Source organism: Hemitrygon akajei, chromosome 2 (assembly GCF_048418815.1).
Source record: "Hemitrygon akajei chromosome 2, sHemAka1.3, whole genome shotgun sequence".
NCBI classification, from domain to species: domain Eukaryota; kingdom Metazoa; phylum Chordata; class Chondrichthyes; order Myliobatiformes; family Dasyatidae; genus Hemitrygon; species Hemitrygon akajei.
Window position 1 is genome coordinate 69446227 of NC_133125.1, and position 17792 is coordinate 69464018.

At 39.7% G+C, this 17792-nt stretch overlaps 1 protein-coding gene across 3 annotated transcripts in view; it reads right to left on the reverse strand.

Annotated features, from left to right (window-relative positions):
• LOC140713912 (inorganic pyrophosphatase-like) overlaps positions 1-17792 on the reverse strand; it is a 65673-nt gene that overhangs the window by 11935 nt on the left and 35946 nt on the right. For 2 of the 3 annotated variants that reach the window (XM_073024597.1, XM_073024587.1), the window contains 3 exons: positions 7027-7154; positions 4476-4561; positions 2571-2640 (listed from right to left, as the gene is read on the reverse strand). In XM_073024597.1, the coding sequence (XP_072880698.1) occupies positions 2571-2640; positions 4476-4561; positions 7027-7154 (284 nt within the window). Of the gene's footprint in view, positions 1-2570; positions 2641-4475; positions 4562-5651; positions 5788-7005; positions 7155-17792 lie in introns of those variants that run through there. The other variant, XR_012095774.1, reaches the window with a different exon arrangement.

Here is a 17792-nt window from a genome sequence, read left to right on the forward strand (position 1 = left end):
CCAAAAGATGCTAAGTCTTGAGAATGGTCTGTTTTGTTAACTCCCATCAGGAGTTCTCTGGCAGTTTGTGAAGATGCAGCCTTTCTGACATTATTCCTTCACAGTTTATTGGCAATGATCAACCCCACAGAATATCTGCAGTAAGTTCCATTGAGTCAGTAAAGTCCTAGGTACATTTATTTCAGATACTGACAGAGTCAGCATTCTACTCCACTGTATTTGACACCTTATATTAAGTACCAAAAGAAATCTCTGCAAAGCCTTGCCATTCTACAAGGGATAGTACAAATCTCTGCTATCTACCAGAATCCTCCAGGGATATCAAACTGACAAAACAATAACTTGACAGGTCAATAGCCTTCTCTGCCATATTTAGTGCAGCATCGTGGCCTCATTGTTTGAACACTGCCCACACATATGGTAACACATTAGCTATGTTGTCTGCGACAGTCCTCCCTCCTCAGTAAATAATTTTTGCTCAGTCATGGTGGGTAGAAAACTGATAGCATATCAGACAGCAAGAAAATAGTTATAACACCTGCTGCAGGGATGGTGGACATGGATAATTCAGCATGTAGTTAGTTCAGGGACTAGAATCCCTTTCTGTTGCAGAAACCTCAAATGACAAATGGTGCTTGCAAAACAAAGTGTAAGCTATCAATGGCAGCCAGCATAAGGAAGACTGAAATTCCATCAAGTTTATATGGTCAATTCTCCTGGGAGGATGTACAATCTTCTTTGTATTGTGAGCTTCAGTGATCACCTTGGTGCAACAATGAAGGGCAAACTGAAGGCTGGTTCAAATACCCTCAGCTACGATTTGTAAAGTATCTAATATATTCTGAAACTACATTTCCCACAACTCGTAAACACTAGATTTTGCACAAAAGCAGACAGCATTTTGGGAGTGGTGACCACAAGTTTTAAGTTTTCAGATAATTATGGATAAAGATAAGAGAGGGCCTCAGGTGAAAGGCTAAATACAACAGTATTAGGCAGAAACTGGGGAAAGAAGTTTAGGAGCAACTGTAAGTGGGCAAGGCCACATCTAATGTGTTAGATATTAATGGCTAGCTGTTCAGAATTCAGGACCAACAAGTTCCTATTAAGCCAAAGGACGAGGATTGCAAGGTTCAGGAATCATGGATGATAACAAATGTTGCAAGTATAGTCAAAATGCAAAAGGAAGCATACATAAGTTTTAGGAAAGCGAAATTGGACAGGACTTTAGAGGAATATAAAAGAAGCAAGAGAACTTAAACAGAGTACCTGGGGAACCAAAAGTGGCTTTTCTTAACGAGTAGGATTAAAGCGAAGTCAAAGGCATTTTTTAAAATCTGTTAAAAATATGCGGGTAAGCTAGTGAAAGAGTAGGACCATTCAAGGGCAAAGGAGGGAATTCATTACTGAAGCTAGAAGAAGTGGACAAGTTACTATGTGAGTATCTTGGGTTGGTATATTCACCGAAGAGGACATGGAGGAAAGCAAAAGAGGAAGCTCTTAAACAATAACAAAGTTCGGTCCATAGGGCCTGATGGGATGTATTGAGAGAGGCAAGAGAGGAAATTTCTGTGGCCTTGACAGAGATCTTTAAATAATTTCTAACCATAGGTGAAGTCCCAGAAGAATGGAGAATGACCATGAAACAAAAGACCAGTGAGCCTTATACCAGTGACAGAGAGATTACTGAAGAGGATTCTTAGAGATAGAAGCTCCTCACATTTGGAAAAGCATAGACTTAGTAAGGACAGTCACAATGGCTTTTGTTGAGGGAGATCATGTCTTCCAAACCTGGAGTTTTTGAAGAGGTGAAGATGATTGATGAAGGGAGGATGTGGATGCTAAACACATGAACTTTAATTAAAGCTATCAACAAGCTATCAGAAGATTAAGTTACATGGGATCCATGGAGACTTGATAGATTGTGACTAGGAATATATCTCTTATCCTGTTTTCCGGCAGTATAACAGAACGATGAATTCATATGGAACGAATCAACATCATCTCAACCCTCATGTAAGCCTGCTTCTACAAGAACCAAAAACTTCTAAAATTCAGCCGATGAAGGCTAAATGCTCAGGAAGTTACAGAATATACAGAAGAGAAACAAGCCCTATAGCCCACCATGTCTGCCATTATGATGCCAGTTTAAACTGAACATCTGCCTGCACAAGGTCCAGATCCCTCCATTCCATGCCTTTTAAATGTTGCTATCGTATCTGTTTTCATCATCCCTCTTGGAGGCCTGTTTGTTCCAGACACCTCCCATTCATTGTATAAAAAAACCTGCCTCATAAATCTTTTTTAAACTCCCCCCCAACTTAAAACTATTCCCTCCAGTATTTAACATTTCTACACTGAGAAAATAACTCTGAGAGTCCACTTTGTGCTGTTATAATTTTATATACATCCATCAGCTCCCCCTTCACCCTCTGTTGTTCACAAATTCAATTTCTTGGACAACCTGGGACCTTAGTTCTCCATCTACAATTGCTAAAACAAAAGTCAAGAATTATCCATTTGAAATGTACAATATTAATTTACTGTATTTGTAAAAAGAGGTTACCTACTGAATGCACAAGTGATTCTGCTTCTTCGTGACTACAATAGAAGGGACTGTCACTGATTGATACGTTTTTGCTGAGGTTAGGAAAAAAATCAAATGATTACAAACATTGCAAACTATAATTCAAACAATAACAGTTAAAGACAGAGCTGAGACAATTAAACAGGATTAATTTTACAACATTTTGTAGAGCATATAATAAGTGAATAATTTTCACCTCGCTAATGCAAATTTCAAATGGTCAAATTTAAAACAAATACATTAAGTATCTTGCATTACTCATTACACTAGTGAAGAAAAGTAACCTGAAAAATGGTAACAGAAACCATAACATTCAGGGACTTCCATTGTAATGATTAATAATATCATGTAACTAAATCCACAGCTTTATCCAAGGCTAGTCAGATTCAGAAACAGAATCAGGTTTAACACTGACATATGTCATGAAATCCGTTGTTTTGTAGCAGCAATATAGTGCATAAAATACTATAAGTTACAATACGCAATACGTATAAACATAAATAAGTAGTAGAAAAACAGAACAAAAGTGGAGAGGTAGTGTTCATGGACCATTCAGAAATCTGATGGTGGAGGGAAGAAGCTGTTCTAAATCACTGAGTTTGCGGTTTCACCTTCTCCCTAATGGGAGCATTGGTATTACGTTTGTCCTGGGTGGTGGGGATCCTTAATGTTGGATGCTGCCTTTTTGAGTCATTATCTTTTGAAGATGTCATTAATGGTGGGAAGGCTACTGTCTATGTTGGAGCTAGTTGAGTTTACAACCCTCTCATCCCATACTTTGCCCCTTCGTACCAAACAGTGATGTAACCAGTTAGAATGCTCTCCACAGTACATCTATAGAAGTTTGCTACTAGAGTCTTTGGCAATATACCAAATCTCTTCATACTCCTAATAAGATATAGCCACTGGTGTAACTTCTTTGTAATTGCATCAATATGTTGGGCCCAGGATAAATCTTCAGAGATGTTGACACCCAGGAACTTGAAACTGCTCATTCATTTCCATTGTTGATCCCTCGATGAGGACTGGTGTGCCTTTTCCTGACTTCCACATCCTGAAGCCCACAATCAATTCCTAGGTCTTACTGATGATGTATCACCATACAGCCAGCTAACTGATCTCACTCCTGTATACCTCCTCATCACTATCTGAGATTCTGATGACAACGGTTGTGTCATCAGCAAATTTATACTCAGCATTTGAGTTCTGCACAGCCATGGTGTAGGGAGAGTAGAGCAGCACCCATCCCTGAGGATCCGCACTGACTGTGGCTTCTTACTGAGAAAGTCAAGGATCCATCTGCAGATGCAGGTACAGAAGCCCAGATTAGTACTGAGGGTATGATGGTGTTGAATGCTGAGCTGTAATCAATAACCAGCAACCCAGCATAGTTACTACTGTTGTAGAGCTGGTCCAAGGTGGAGTGGAAAGCCAGTGAGATTACATCTGTTGTAGACCTATTTTGATTAGTCAGTGAAAAGATAGGCTACAAAAGGAAGGATTTGACATGAACTGGTATGAAACAACCCATTCACCCCAAAGATGAAGTATATATCACAGTAACCTTCATCTACCCTTTATTTCACTTTGCCCTTCCTGTATAAATATCCAGACTCCTTTTGCACTACCCCTAGCAAATCAACAATGCTGATCATCTCAACTACTTCATGTTGTATCAAGCTCAACTTCATCACTACCTTCCCTGGATGAATGAAGGATAATTCCATTAGTCAATCTCTGACTAAAAAGTAATCAGTCAATTTACTTCCTCTGATGTGCCTTCACAGGAACATCCCAAGAGTTAAACTCAACATTTTCTTAAGGCTCATTTAAAACTTTAAAATACTTATGACATAAAAGTATTAGGTTAAGCATTACCAAATCTCACCATATAATATCACTTCCATCTGTCTTGTTGTAGATTATGGAGCACCAAGATTGATGTGTAGATTCAATGACTCCAAGTGCAAAATCCTGCAAATAAATACAAACATATACTGAATGTTGAAGGGTGGTAAAAAAGTAAAACTCCAGTTTTGAGTTGCTTGTGCACGGTATTTTATGTTGCTTTATTTAATATTTTAGTTTAACATTGAAGGGAAAGTTCAGAGAAAAGATCAGATGCAGAAGTGGGTTTACAATATTTTCAACGACAATAAAAATGCTAGTGTTTCATCATAAGGCATATTGAATGAAGCAATAAAAAACATTGACATGCTTCTAAGAGGTATGCAACCAAAAATGAATACCAAGACATACAGAGAGGAATTCTATGTATTGCACTGTACTGCTACAAAAAAAAAACAAATTTCATGACATATGTGAGCGATGATAAACCTGATTCTGACACTGTATGGATCTCTATTGTGGACTGAGAGTGGGATGGGGGCAGGGAGAGGGGCATTATGGTTGGGAAAAGAGGAGAGTGTAATCATGGGTGGGAAGGGGGGGGAGCAAGAAGCACTGGAGAGACATACTGTAACAATTAATAAAACAATTGTTTGGAATTAAATGAGCTTGCCTAGAGTCTCAGGGTTGGGTGTCTGCACTCATTCTCTGCAACCTGCTGCACACCCCTCCAGCAGCGCTCCACCCTCACCACTCCCAACATTCTTTAGTCCCACCAGATTTACCAACTCGCTCTCTGCTCCACATTGACAGTATTGTGCAAAAGGCTTTATAGAAGTGACTAAAACTTTTTCACAGTGCTAAATGTTTTAAGGTATTTCTTATATATGGAATGAGAGGTAGTAAGATTCAGGACAGGAATTCTAGAACCTTAGAGCCCTGTCTGCTAAAGATAATTATCAACAGTGGGACAACTGCAGGTTTGCAGGAGGCCAGAATTAGAGTACAGATAGCTTAGAGGGTTTTGGAGCTTGAAGAAATTAGAGGGATTTCCAGCGGCAAAGCCAAGTACATTTTTGGAAACAACGGTGAGAATTTTGAGAGAGACTTCTCAGAACATATATACTGTAGTTCTAATGCCTAGAGATTAGAGTTCATTCTTTTTCATTCTGTTAAACAGGAACTGCTCTGAATAAATGATGGTCATAGATCGCACCTTAATACAGCAACTTGGTTTGTAATTTGTGAAAATGGCCGTAGTGCATGAGTTGACATTGTTAACAGAGTAACTGACATCTGGCAAACTTCAGCTGCTTCCAAGTGTATCATATATCGTAATTGTTGCTAAGCAACTGTAAAATGATAACAATCACAATCAATCATGCAAAAATGGATTTTATGTATAAGAAATAGCAGATTTATTATTTTGATATTAAGGGCACACAATAAAAACATTTTTGAGAAGTCATGATATTTTAACTTGCATTAATATGGTCACATTCTTGAACTTTGTTTGATTTTTACCCTGGTTAAATGTTATATAACATGCTTAAAGATCAAAGCTAGTGTTAAAATTGGTGAGGCAGTACAGCTTACAAGTTCAGATGGGGTATAGAAACTTAATGTTATAGTACGTAACCAAAGATAGTGTGACATTCTAGTAACTGTTCTTCATTGGCTGCTGCAATAAGCTCAGCACAAACCACTATCAAGTCAGGTTTACAGATTCTGTTCTTGACAAGGTGGGATCTAGAAGCTGGTGGGATGTGGAGAGGAGCGGAGCCAGGGCGGAAAACTATGAATTAGGTGTTAGATATAACAGAAAGTTATAGGTATCCTGCTTTTGAGAAAAGCATGGCTGTTATGACACTGACCAGTAAACAAACTTCTGCAAGAAATTTGGAAAAAGAGAGTAGCGGGAGTGTCTGCACTGGACATAGAGAGACTATTCTGCTTACCAAGTAAGAGAACTTATTGAAATGGAACAACATTACTTTACCCTTAATGGACAGACTCACTGTTTTAACAAAGCAACCTTGATTAATTCTGGGACTTTGCATATTTCACATTACAACGGAATGAAGAAGCTGACTGAGTCAGCTTGACTATTATTTCATTTAATGTTAAAAGTGTGAACTGAATTGAATACAGTGTAAATAGAAGGAACACAGATGCAAAAGACAGAGAGATCTGCTGCATATCAAGAGTGATTACTCTTTCAAGTAGATGCAGTGCAATGTAACTATTAATGCACATATAAAACTTCCTTAACATGTTACAGGTAACCCTCAAGATGGTGACGGGGGTGTGGAGTAGAGTTCGTATTCCTATAGACTATATTATGAGATTCTGTAATATCATCTACACGTGTCAAGAAATCTCAGCTGAAAAAACTTGTATTTATCTACCCTCTTCAAGATTTCTGTTTTCCATTGAACAACAAATTACTGGAAAGAATTTTACATAACATTTTGAGAGAAGATTAAAGAACACATAAAGTCTAAATCACAGTCTGAAATACTTGCTGCTAGAAAATGATTCAGCCATGTAACAGAAGATTCAATACATACCACCTTCAATGCAAAACGTACCCGGTCTTTGAATTCTCCATTGAAACCCAACTGGTTTTCTGGTTTTCCATCAGGAATCTTGTACAATTTAAACCAATTAACTGTGGCCTCCAAGTAGCCAGGCTTGTATCTCCTGACATCATCGATATCTGTGAGTTATAAATGAAGAATTCATGAGTTTAAAAAACATCCACATCAGAACAATAGAAATAAAGTTGATACAGACAATAGCTTTAATAAATTAACAAACTCTAATGACATATAACAAAAGACCCATACTTTGTGTAAGCAGGGTTTGTTGCCCCACTTATTATTGAGTTTACATACATGGAGCATTTCACTAAAGCACACACTTCGTAAGTAATGATGGCGGTATACACCAAATTATGTATGCACACATGGATTTCCTTGTCTTGAAGGGAATTAAAGAACCCAACATTGCACGATCTAGCACTAGGCTCACTTTTATGTAACTCACCAATCTGTACAAAAAGACTGAGAGGATATTTGGGGTGTCACGGTAGTATAGTAGTTGGTGCAATGTTATTACAGTTCGGGTTGTCAGAGTTCAGAATTCTACTCCAACGCTGTCTGTAAGGAACATGTACATCCTCCCCGGATATACCGGTTAATAGGATGATTGGTCATTGTAAATTGTCCTGTGATTAGGCTAGAGCAGTGTTTCCCAACCTTTTTTTAGCCTGACACCCCCCCAAAGCACTTTAATACAATCACCCTTCTTCGGCACAATATACCTCCCAGTACCCCCACAGTGTAAGAACATAGCTACCATATGCTAACTTGAGAAAAATGATTCTGCTTTAAATTTTTATTTGTCTTTAAACCTAGCTTACACAGTACCTGTGTGCAGAACAGCAACTTTGATATCAATGTGGTTTTTAGTAAGAGTTGAAATACCTGGTTCAAGTTGTGACAGCAAAAGTCTTAAGTCCCCACAAATAACAACGTCCAAGTGGCTTCTGTTTTTGTGAGTATGTGGCTCACTGCACTGAAGCCTCTTTCATCAAAGTAGGAGGATGGAAATGCAATGAGGAGCCGTTTGGCTCTTCTCCAAAGACCAGGAAACTTCGTATGACAGCATAGCTGCATACCACAAAAGCCAACAATTTTGAAGAGCACTTTTGTTTCTTCATCATTCTGAATTTTGATCATTTCTTCTTGCAAGCTCTCTTCCTGTTCTTCCACCTTGCAAGAAATGGGTTAATTACCCAGTCCGGAATATCCAGATCGTTCAAATCCTTGAATTGATTCTGAAAATCCTTCTTCAGTGACCGCAGGTGGAAGAAGTATTCTTGCAAATCACCAACTTTGAAAGGGAGTGCCATACTTTCCATGCAGAGAAACTGTGAGAACATTCTTCTCCCAATGTTTTGCTTATATATTTCCATTTTTCTGATAAAAGTGAGCACTGCACTTTTTGCCTGGATTAAATTTAAATTCTCAGCCTGCAGTTTCATATTTAGAATGTTCATTTTGTCATACAGATCGGCCAGCTGTGCCACATCTCTATGTAAAAGTTCAATCTTGTTTCCCAAGCTCCTGTCAACTTTGAGCAAAAATTCAACCACAGTGTCAAAAAGATCAAAGAAACATTTTAAGCAGCTGCCTTTTGACAGCCAACCCACTTCAGTGTGAAGAAGCAAGTGTTTAAACTCTTCATTATCTTGGCATAACTGGTGAAATATTCTGCTATTTAATGGATGAGCTTTAACTTTGTTGATAACAGATATTACAAGTCATGCTTGAAAAAAGTTGTTGGTTGAGGTTTCTGGCTATGAGATGTTGACGATGAATTACACAATGGATTGCAAACAGACTTGGAATTTCTTTTCTCATAAATGCCACTAAACCAGCATGGTGACTTGTCATATATCGCACTCCACCTGTTGCACAAGAAATCATGTTCTTAATTGGAATACTTCTATCCTCAATATATATTTTGAGCTCGTCATAGATTGATTCTCGGTTGATATTTTTACAAAAGAGAATCTTTCCATAAAACTTTTCAGTTTTGATAAACTGTACATATACCATCAGCAATGCCTCATTGTCTCATACAGTCGACTCACCCAGTTGTATCCCAAATTCTGTTTTTTGTAGCTCTGTACATTGTTGATACTCAATGTCTTTGCTCATTTTGTCAATACTACGAGCTACAGAGTTATTACTCAGAGGAATTGATTTTAAAATACTGGTGTCCATTTTGAGAACAGCAGTGATCACTTCTGATACAGCAGATCTTTCACCAAATGTATGAGATTTTCCACACTTTGCCGTCATTTTGGAAATTTATAAGAAACAACAAGACCACTATCAAGGTCATTGACTCGAGTGTGTAATGCTTTTCAAATGCTTCTCTCATCTTCTGGAACTGAGTAATACCATAAGTAGCCTTTTCAGGGTGTCTTTTCCAGAAGTGTTCCTGCAATCTTGACGGTTTCAGGCTTCATTAGACAATACAGTATTACAAATCAGACACACAGAGTGTTGCTGATCTGACAGGAACAAAATGAAACCATACTCCAGTTATGCAACATTGTATTGATATACTTTGTGTTTCTGTTTCTTAGCAGGATTAGAATTCAAGATTTCACCACCTTCAGATGTAGAGATTGTGCCGTTTGTATTTATCCAGCATTAACGGGGCTGAATTAAAATAATCGTTAGAAACTACCAGATGTTGATGATGGCAGTGAATTGACACGGTCGGTCACGTCTTGTGCCTCAAGTCAGGATGTCGCTTACCGCCCCGCCCCCCCCCCCCCAAGAATCTTGAATGACCCCAGCAACTTCTGTGTCCCTTAGGACACGTAACCACCCCCGTTAGGAATCACTGGGCTAGAGGTAAAAAGGTGGGTTGCCAGAAGGGCCTGTTCCGCACTATATCTCTAATTAAAAAAATAGAAAAAAATACTATTTCAACATGCAGATTGTTGTAGATAACATAAAACCTGAAGTTTGCTGAGTAGATTGGCCGAAAGAATAAGCAAAAGCCTGTGGAGTTGTTCAGAAGACCCTGAAGGTACACAGTCCTTGGAAGTGAAAGCAAGTGTTTTAAGAGGGTTTAATCTCTGTTATCCGGCATGTGCCAACCACTAGTTATTAAATTGTGCCAGTTAATCTGATGTAGGACTGGGGCTTAATCAGGTCTGCTCTGATGTCACCAGAATGCAGACCTGGGAGAGAAGCTCCTTCAGTCTGTCCTATGGTTAGACTGGGACCAGCTCCTACGCTGGCCCTGAAATGCTAGCTATTGGAGAGTGCTGATTAATGAAGTGCCAGATAAGTGGGATTTTACTGTATGTGGGTTCTTGGATTCATATGTAAAACACAGAGAAAAACTGGAAGGTTATGCTTAACCTGTACAAAACATTGACTGGGCCAAAACTGTAATATTTTGCTTAATACAGGCATCTTTTTTTTTAGGAAAGCTGTAAATGTCCCAGAGAAAAGATCTGCTGGAATGGACCTCAAGATAGATCTTAGTTAAAATGTTAGGCTGGGATTGGTCATTTTGGAGCAGGTCTGAGTGGAGATTTGACAGAAGTACAGGACCATGATTTCATTTAAATAGGCACAGAAAAGCTATTAGTTGATAGTTCAACGAACAAGGGCACAAATTTAATATCTTATGTAGAAGATACAAAGGGAAATTGAGGAAATTATTAATTTATTCAGAGTAGTTATAATCTGCAATTCATCATTGGAAGTGGTGGCAAAAACTATTAATGCTTTCAAAAGGGATTTTAAAAGGCTTTGAGATAGATGAAGTTTCAGGACATCAGGAAAATGAGACTGATGGTTTTGCTCCACCTCATAAATTTGATGGGCTGAATGGCTTCCTTCAAAAGCATTGTAATTCCACAACTCCAAATCGTTACTTCAGAATTGTGGCTCACTTAAAACTTGCTTACACAGAAGAGTGCAGAGGACTGAAGTAAATTAAATATATTTACTGGCCTGGGTAGGAACACCCTTTGTTAACATGTCAACTTTGCCAGCTGTTTTTACTTAGTAGTTTGTATTATGTCTCCAAGCTTACATAAACAATAGCATCACAACACAGATTCTATTTTATAATTAAGTTATATGAGATTTTAATAAACAGATAACTGAGTAGGCTATTGACAGTAAAAGCATCTTTGTGATGTTCAGTTCTAATACTATTCTTACTTCAAATATTTGACCAATTTTCAGTACTTCCTTTCTCATATTTCTTATCACCACAGCAGCTGATAGACTTATACTGTTTTCATGTTAACACTGGTTTTTCCACCCCAGGTTCTTCCCTTTATACACATAAACAGTTATTGAGGTCATCGTCATTATGTGTATGACATTAGCGATCATGTTCCATCTGGCTTTAAACTGAGAAGTTCTAATAAGCTCTTCCGAACTTTTGCCAGTCCATCCCCTGATGTAACTCATGAATGTCATGTCCCATCAATCGCAACTTCTTCTTCCATCAATTTCTCTTGTCACTACAAGACGTTTGAGCTCTTCTTTCCTGAGTATATGTCCCAGAAATTCCAGTTGCTGTTTCCTGATGGATGATAACAGCTCTCTTCTTATTCCAGCTTTTTGCATCACTTCCTCATTTGTTATTCTGTCCTTCCACGTATTTTCATAATTTTTCTCAAAAACCACATTTCTGCAGTTTCAAGTCTCCTCCATTTTGCTCTGAATTTGTCCAACATTCATTTCCTTATGTTAGTGTGGAATGAACCGCAACGCTCTGCGTTTTGTACCCGTAGAAATGATGCTATTCTTTAGTATCTTGCTCAAATGCTCAAACGTACATTTAGCAATGCCAATCCATCTTCTAATTTCAACATCAGCTCTACTGTCAAATGTTATTGAACTTCCTAACTAATTGAACTTCCATGTTTGTTTAATTGTTTTGTTGTCCACTTTCAGTTTGCATTTCTGTACTTCCTTCTTCTTTGTGACAACCATGCATTCAGTCTTTTTGTAGTTGATGGCCAACCCTCTCTTTGCACTTTCTTCGACAACTTCATCAAGTATTTCTTGGAGATCTTATAGTATTGGGGTACCTTATATTTTAAGGAAATGTCTGCTACATTTGAAAATAAACAGCAATCAGATATACAAGTGAGTGGTTACCATTTGCAGTTGTTTGGAAATTGCTTAATTATGCTTTAAGTTTACAGTCCACAAAACTAAAAGGTATTTTGCATTTTTGGATAAAATTCTGACCACACCACAATAGATTTTGTCCTCATGCTTCTCTGTTCAGTCTCCAGGCAGGTTATTTAGCATTTCACAACTGCTTGATTTGTTTACCAGATAAGTGATTACACTCCAAAATCAATTATAAAGTATTTAATATAAATGGAACCCCTTTTTACCGGATATCTGTAGAAACATGGTTGGGTAGCCCCTTGCTAACAAGCTAATGGACTCAGCAGTGAGAAAACCACCCTTCTCAAACTCCATATGTCCAGAGTCGATATGACTTGGGTCCCACCAGACCAGGAGAGTTAGGATGTTCAGCCACCTACACCCCAATCTGAGCAAATACTGTGTAAATGCTGCCCACTTGTAATTACCCATCAGTGAGAAATAACATCAAACACTGCATACAATTATCAGACAGGTATATTTATGAATGTCACCTAATCAAACAGTTAAAGAAGAAAGGAAAAAAGGAAAAAATAAAAGGGCCCATTATAATTGAAACAGTTAAATGTGCACAAAGTTGGAGTTCAGATCCTCCAAAAGCCGGAGGTGACCATGTACTCACGGTGACAACTCCTATTTACTGATCACAGGATTGTGTGTGCTCTTGGACTCTATTGAATCATGCATTCTGGTTGGATCGAATCTCACCACTGATTCTCTCGAACTCTCTTTCCATCTCCCGCCAGAGAAAAGAACCTTGACTCCATCACAAAACCTCTCCACCCAACTTTCTCTAGAACCTTCTCCCAATTCCACCATCTTGCTTGGCTGTCTTGACATTCCTAAGTTGAACATCACAACCCCTTATCTTTAACGGTAACCCAAACACTACTAGCAGACACTGCTTCTACAGGAAACTATTAAATGAAATACCCTAAGGCATTAGCAGTAAAAGCTTAACTAGGGCACTACATAAAGATGTATTAAAATATCTTGAAGGTACCTGCTTCATGCGGCGCATGTGGAAAGGCATTCAGGACATCACCAACTACAGGACAACGTTACCTTACTGTGCGGGTGATGCCTCCCTCCCAGATGCGCTGAACAAATTCTACACTCGTCTTGGGACGGAAAATGACATGGCAGCAAGGAAGTCCACCTCTCCTCCAAATGACCAGGTGCTGTGTCTCACCATGGCTGATGTGAGAAGAACCCTGTGCAGGGTTAACCCACGGAAGACTACTGGACCAGACAACATTCCTGGTAGAGTGCTTAGAGGATGTGCAGACCAGCTAGCAGATGTTCTCACTGACATCTTCAACATCTCCCTGAGCAGCACCATCATTCCAACGTGCTTCAAGGCTGCCAAAGAAGTCTTCAATGTCCTGCCTCAATGACTACCATCCCGTTGCACTCACATCCATCATCATGAAGTGTTTCATGAGGCTTGTCATGATGCACATCTAGACCCTGCTGCCCCCTCACTGGATCCCTGCAGTTCGCGTACCATCTCAACCGTTCAACAGACGACGCTATTGCCATCACCCTTCACCTGGCCCTAACCCACCAGGACAAAAATTCACGTACATTCAAATGGTGTTCATAGACTTTAGTTCAGCATTCAGCACAATCATCCCTCAGAAACTGATTGGAAAGCTGAGCCTACTGGGCCTGAACACCTCCCTCTGCAAGTGAATACTAGACTTCCTGACTGGGAGACCCCAGTCAGTCCAGATCAGAGGCAGCATCTCCAACACCATCACACTGAGCACGGGGGCCCCCCAGGGCTGTGTGCTCAGTCCACTGCTGTTCACTCTGCTGACCCATGACTGTGCTGCAACACACAGCTCAAACCACATCATCAAGTTTGCCAATGACACGACCGTGGTGGGTCTCATCAGCAAGAATGATGAGTCAGCTTACAGAGAGGAGGTGCAGTGGCTAATGGACTGGTGCAGAGCCAACAACCTGTCTCTGAATGTGAACAAAACAAAAGAGATGGCTGTTGACTTCAGGAGGGCACGGAGCAACCACTCCCCGCTGAACCTCGACGGCTCCCCGGTAGAGATCGTTAACAGCACCAAATTTCTTGGCGTTCACCTGGTCCCTCAACACCAGCTCCATAGCAAAGAAAGCCCAGCAGCGTCTCTACTTTTTGTGAAGGCTGAGGAAAGTCCATCTCCCACCCCCCATCCTCATCACATTCTACAGGGGTTGTATTGACAGCATTCTGAGCAGCTGCATCACTGCCTGGTTTGGAAATTGCACCATCTCAGATCGCAAGACCCTGCAGCGGATAGTGAGGTCAGCTGAGAAGATCATCGGGGTCTCTCTTCCCACCATCATGGACATTTACACTACACACTGCATCCGCAAAGGAAACAGCATTATGAAGGACCCCACGCACCCCTCATACAAACTCCTCTCCCTCCTGCCATCCAGGAAAAGGCACCGAAGCATTCAGGCTCTCACGACCAGACTATGTAACAGTTCCTTCCCTCAAGCCATCAGACTCCTCAATACCCAGAGCCTGGACTGACATCAACTTACTGCCCTCTACTGTGCCTATTGTCTTGTTTATTATTTATTGTAATGCCTGCACTGTTTTGTGCATTTTATGCAGTCCTGGGTAGGTCTGTAGTCTAGTGTAGTTTTTGTGCTGTTTCATATAGCACTATGGTCCTGAAAACCATTGTCTCGTTTTTACTGTGTACTATACCAGCAGTTATGGTCGAAATGACAATAAAAAGTGATTTGACTTGACTTGATTTAAAAAAGTCACCCATTTATGGCAGAGAGTAGGCAACTTTTTTTTGTCACTGAGGGTCACAAGTTATTGGAATTCCCTCAAAATGTGGTGGAAGTAAAGTTTTCAAATATTTTAAGAGATAGGTACGTAGATAAATTCTTGATAAACTGAGTGAGAGATTACTATAGGTAAACAGAAATGGAGAGTCAAGATTGCAATCAAATCAGCAAGGTTCTTACTGAATGCTGAAGCAGTTTTGATGTGCTAATCCTGATTGGAAAGCACAATATAACTGCAAGTTGCTACTGTAGTTTGAATTTGATAAAATTATATAACAGCCTTTGGCATAAATTTGAAGACTTTCAGATTAAATACTGCCTTCAGTTCAGTCACCTACCATAGATGCAATTAAACCTCAAGATCATTTAAACAATATAAGCTTTGAAGGGCAGTTGTACTTGGCAACAGCTGAACACACAATAACCATGTGCATTACACAACATGTGTGTGACATTCTCCCAGTAGTTATACAGACTTCTTTGTGTAGCTCACGAAGAATACTGTTGAGACACACACAGCAATCTGAAGGGTTTGGCAAATGCTGCTCAGTCTCTAAGTATCAGGGCACCACAACATATGGAAAGTAATGCAAAGAGCCAGCTACTGAAAACATTTTACACTTGTCTTTTTTCTCCTCTCCATGCCTTATGGTGGATCAGGCAGCAACCTTGCCATTTCTTTAGCATTTGTCCGCTTTTACAAGGCCAAGTTACTAGCTTGACGCTCAACCCAGCACAGATGGATACTTGTCTACATCCTACTTATTACTGTATTCATTCCCTGAAGATCTAATACAACACAGTACTATGCAGTTACTCCCTAAAGGAACAGTATCCAAAATGATTACCATGTTATACAGTTCTTTGCACATTAGAAGAGAATGAAGAAATATTTGTGACTCATCAGGAATTTAAAACCATAAAAGTCTCACTGATCCCAATTTGTGTTATGCAAAAAATCAGAAGATAACCTACCCTTTGCAGAGTACACATTCTGAATCAGAATCAGTTTCAACATCACTGTTGATATGCAGCAGCAGTGTATGGAGGTAGTGCTCATGGGTTCAATGCCCATTCAGAAATCTGATGGCAGTGGGAAGAAGCTGTTCCTGAATCATTGTGTGCACGCCTTCAGGCTCCTGTATCTCCTCTCTGATGGTAGCAATGAGAAGAGGGTACGTCCTGGGTGAATCAAGTCCTAATGTTGGGTGCCAACTTTTTGATGTCCTGGATGCTGGGGAGGCTAGTGCCCATGATGGAGGTGCCCAAGTTTACAACTTTCTGCAGAATGCTGAAGAGCAGGATCTCCAGGGCAGTAATCTCTGGATTGCTACTTCTGCCAGGAAGCTAAAAATAGAATGATTTGGCAGATGAATGTGCGATTCAGCAACTGGTGCAGGGAACAGGTTTCAAATTCATGGATCACTGGATCTCTTCTGGGGAAGGTATGACCTGTACAAAAGGGATGGGCTCCACCTGAAACTGAAGAGGACCAATATGCTTGCATGCAGGTTTGCGAAAGCTGTTCAGGAGGGTTTGAACGAATTTAGCAGTGGGATGGGAACCAGAGTAACAGGGCTGGGGTGAGCTAGTTGGTTTACAAACGGAGGCAGCACTTAGTGCGACTGCTAGCAAGGAGAGGCTGATGATAGTGCAAAATTGCAGTCAAAGGGATGAGTTGCAATGTAAAAGGAGGACAAAATCAAAAAAGGTGATGAATACAGGACTGAAGTTGTTATATTTGAATGCATGCTATAGAATAAGGAAGATGAACTTGTCGCACAGCTATAGATTGGTATGTATGACTTTGTGGGCATCACTGAATGGTAGCTGAAAGAAAATTATACCTGGGAGGTAAACACCTAAGGATACATATTGTATTGAAAGGGCAAGCAACTGAAGGGGTGTTGTGGCTAGTTGGTAATAAACTAAATCAATCATTAGAAAGGGATGACAAAGGATCAGAAGGTGCAGAATCATTGTGGGTAGAGCTGAGCTAAGAAACTGCAAGGGTAAAAAGACCCTCATGGGAGTTATATACAGATCTCCAAACAGTAGCAAAGATGAGGGCTTCAAATTACAATGCGAGATAGAAAATGCATGTCAAAAGGGTAATATTTCGATAGTAATGGGGGTTTTCCATATACTGATTGGGAAAATCTGATTGTTGCTGGATCCTACGAGGAGGAGTTTGTAGAATGCCAATGAGATGGCTTTTTAGAACAGCTCATGTTTGAGTCCATTAGGGGATCAGCTATTCTGGATTGGGTGTTGTGCAATGAACTGGAATTGATCAGAGAGCTTAAGGTACAGGAACACTTAGAAGAACAGTGATCATGATAGAATTCACCCTGCAATTTGAGAAGGAGAGGCCAAAGTCAGATGTATCAGTATTACAGTGGAGGAACAGGAATTACAGAGACATGAGAGAGGTGCTGGCCAAAACTGATAGGAAGGGAACACTAGCAGGGATGACGGCAGAGCAGCAATGGCTGGAGTTTCTGGAAGCAATTACGAAGGTACAGGATAGACATCCCAAAGGAAAAAAGTATTCTTAAGGGAAGATGACAGAACTGTGGCTGACAAGAGAAGTCAAAACTAACATAAAATCCAAAGAGTGGGTATATAACAAAATTAGTTATGTGTTTGGAAGCTTTTAACAACCAACAGAAGGCAACTAAAAATGTCATAAAGAAGAAAAAAAATGGTAAACCAAGATAAGCAAACCAATAACATTAAAGAGGATACCAAACATTTCTTCAGATATATAAAGTGTAAAATAGAGGCACGAATAGATATCAGACTGCTGGAAAATA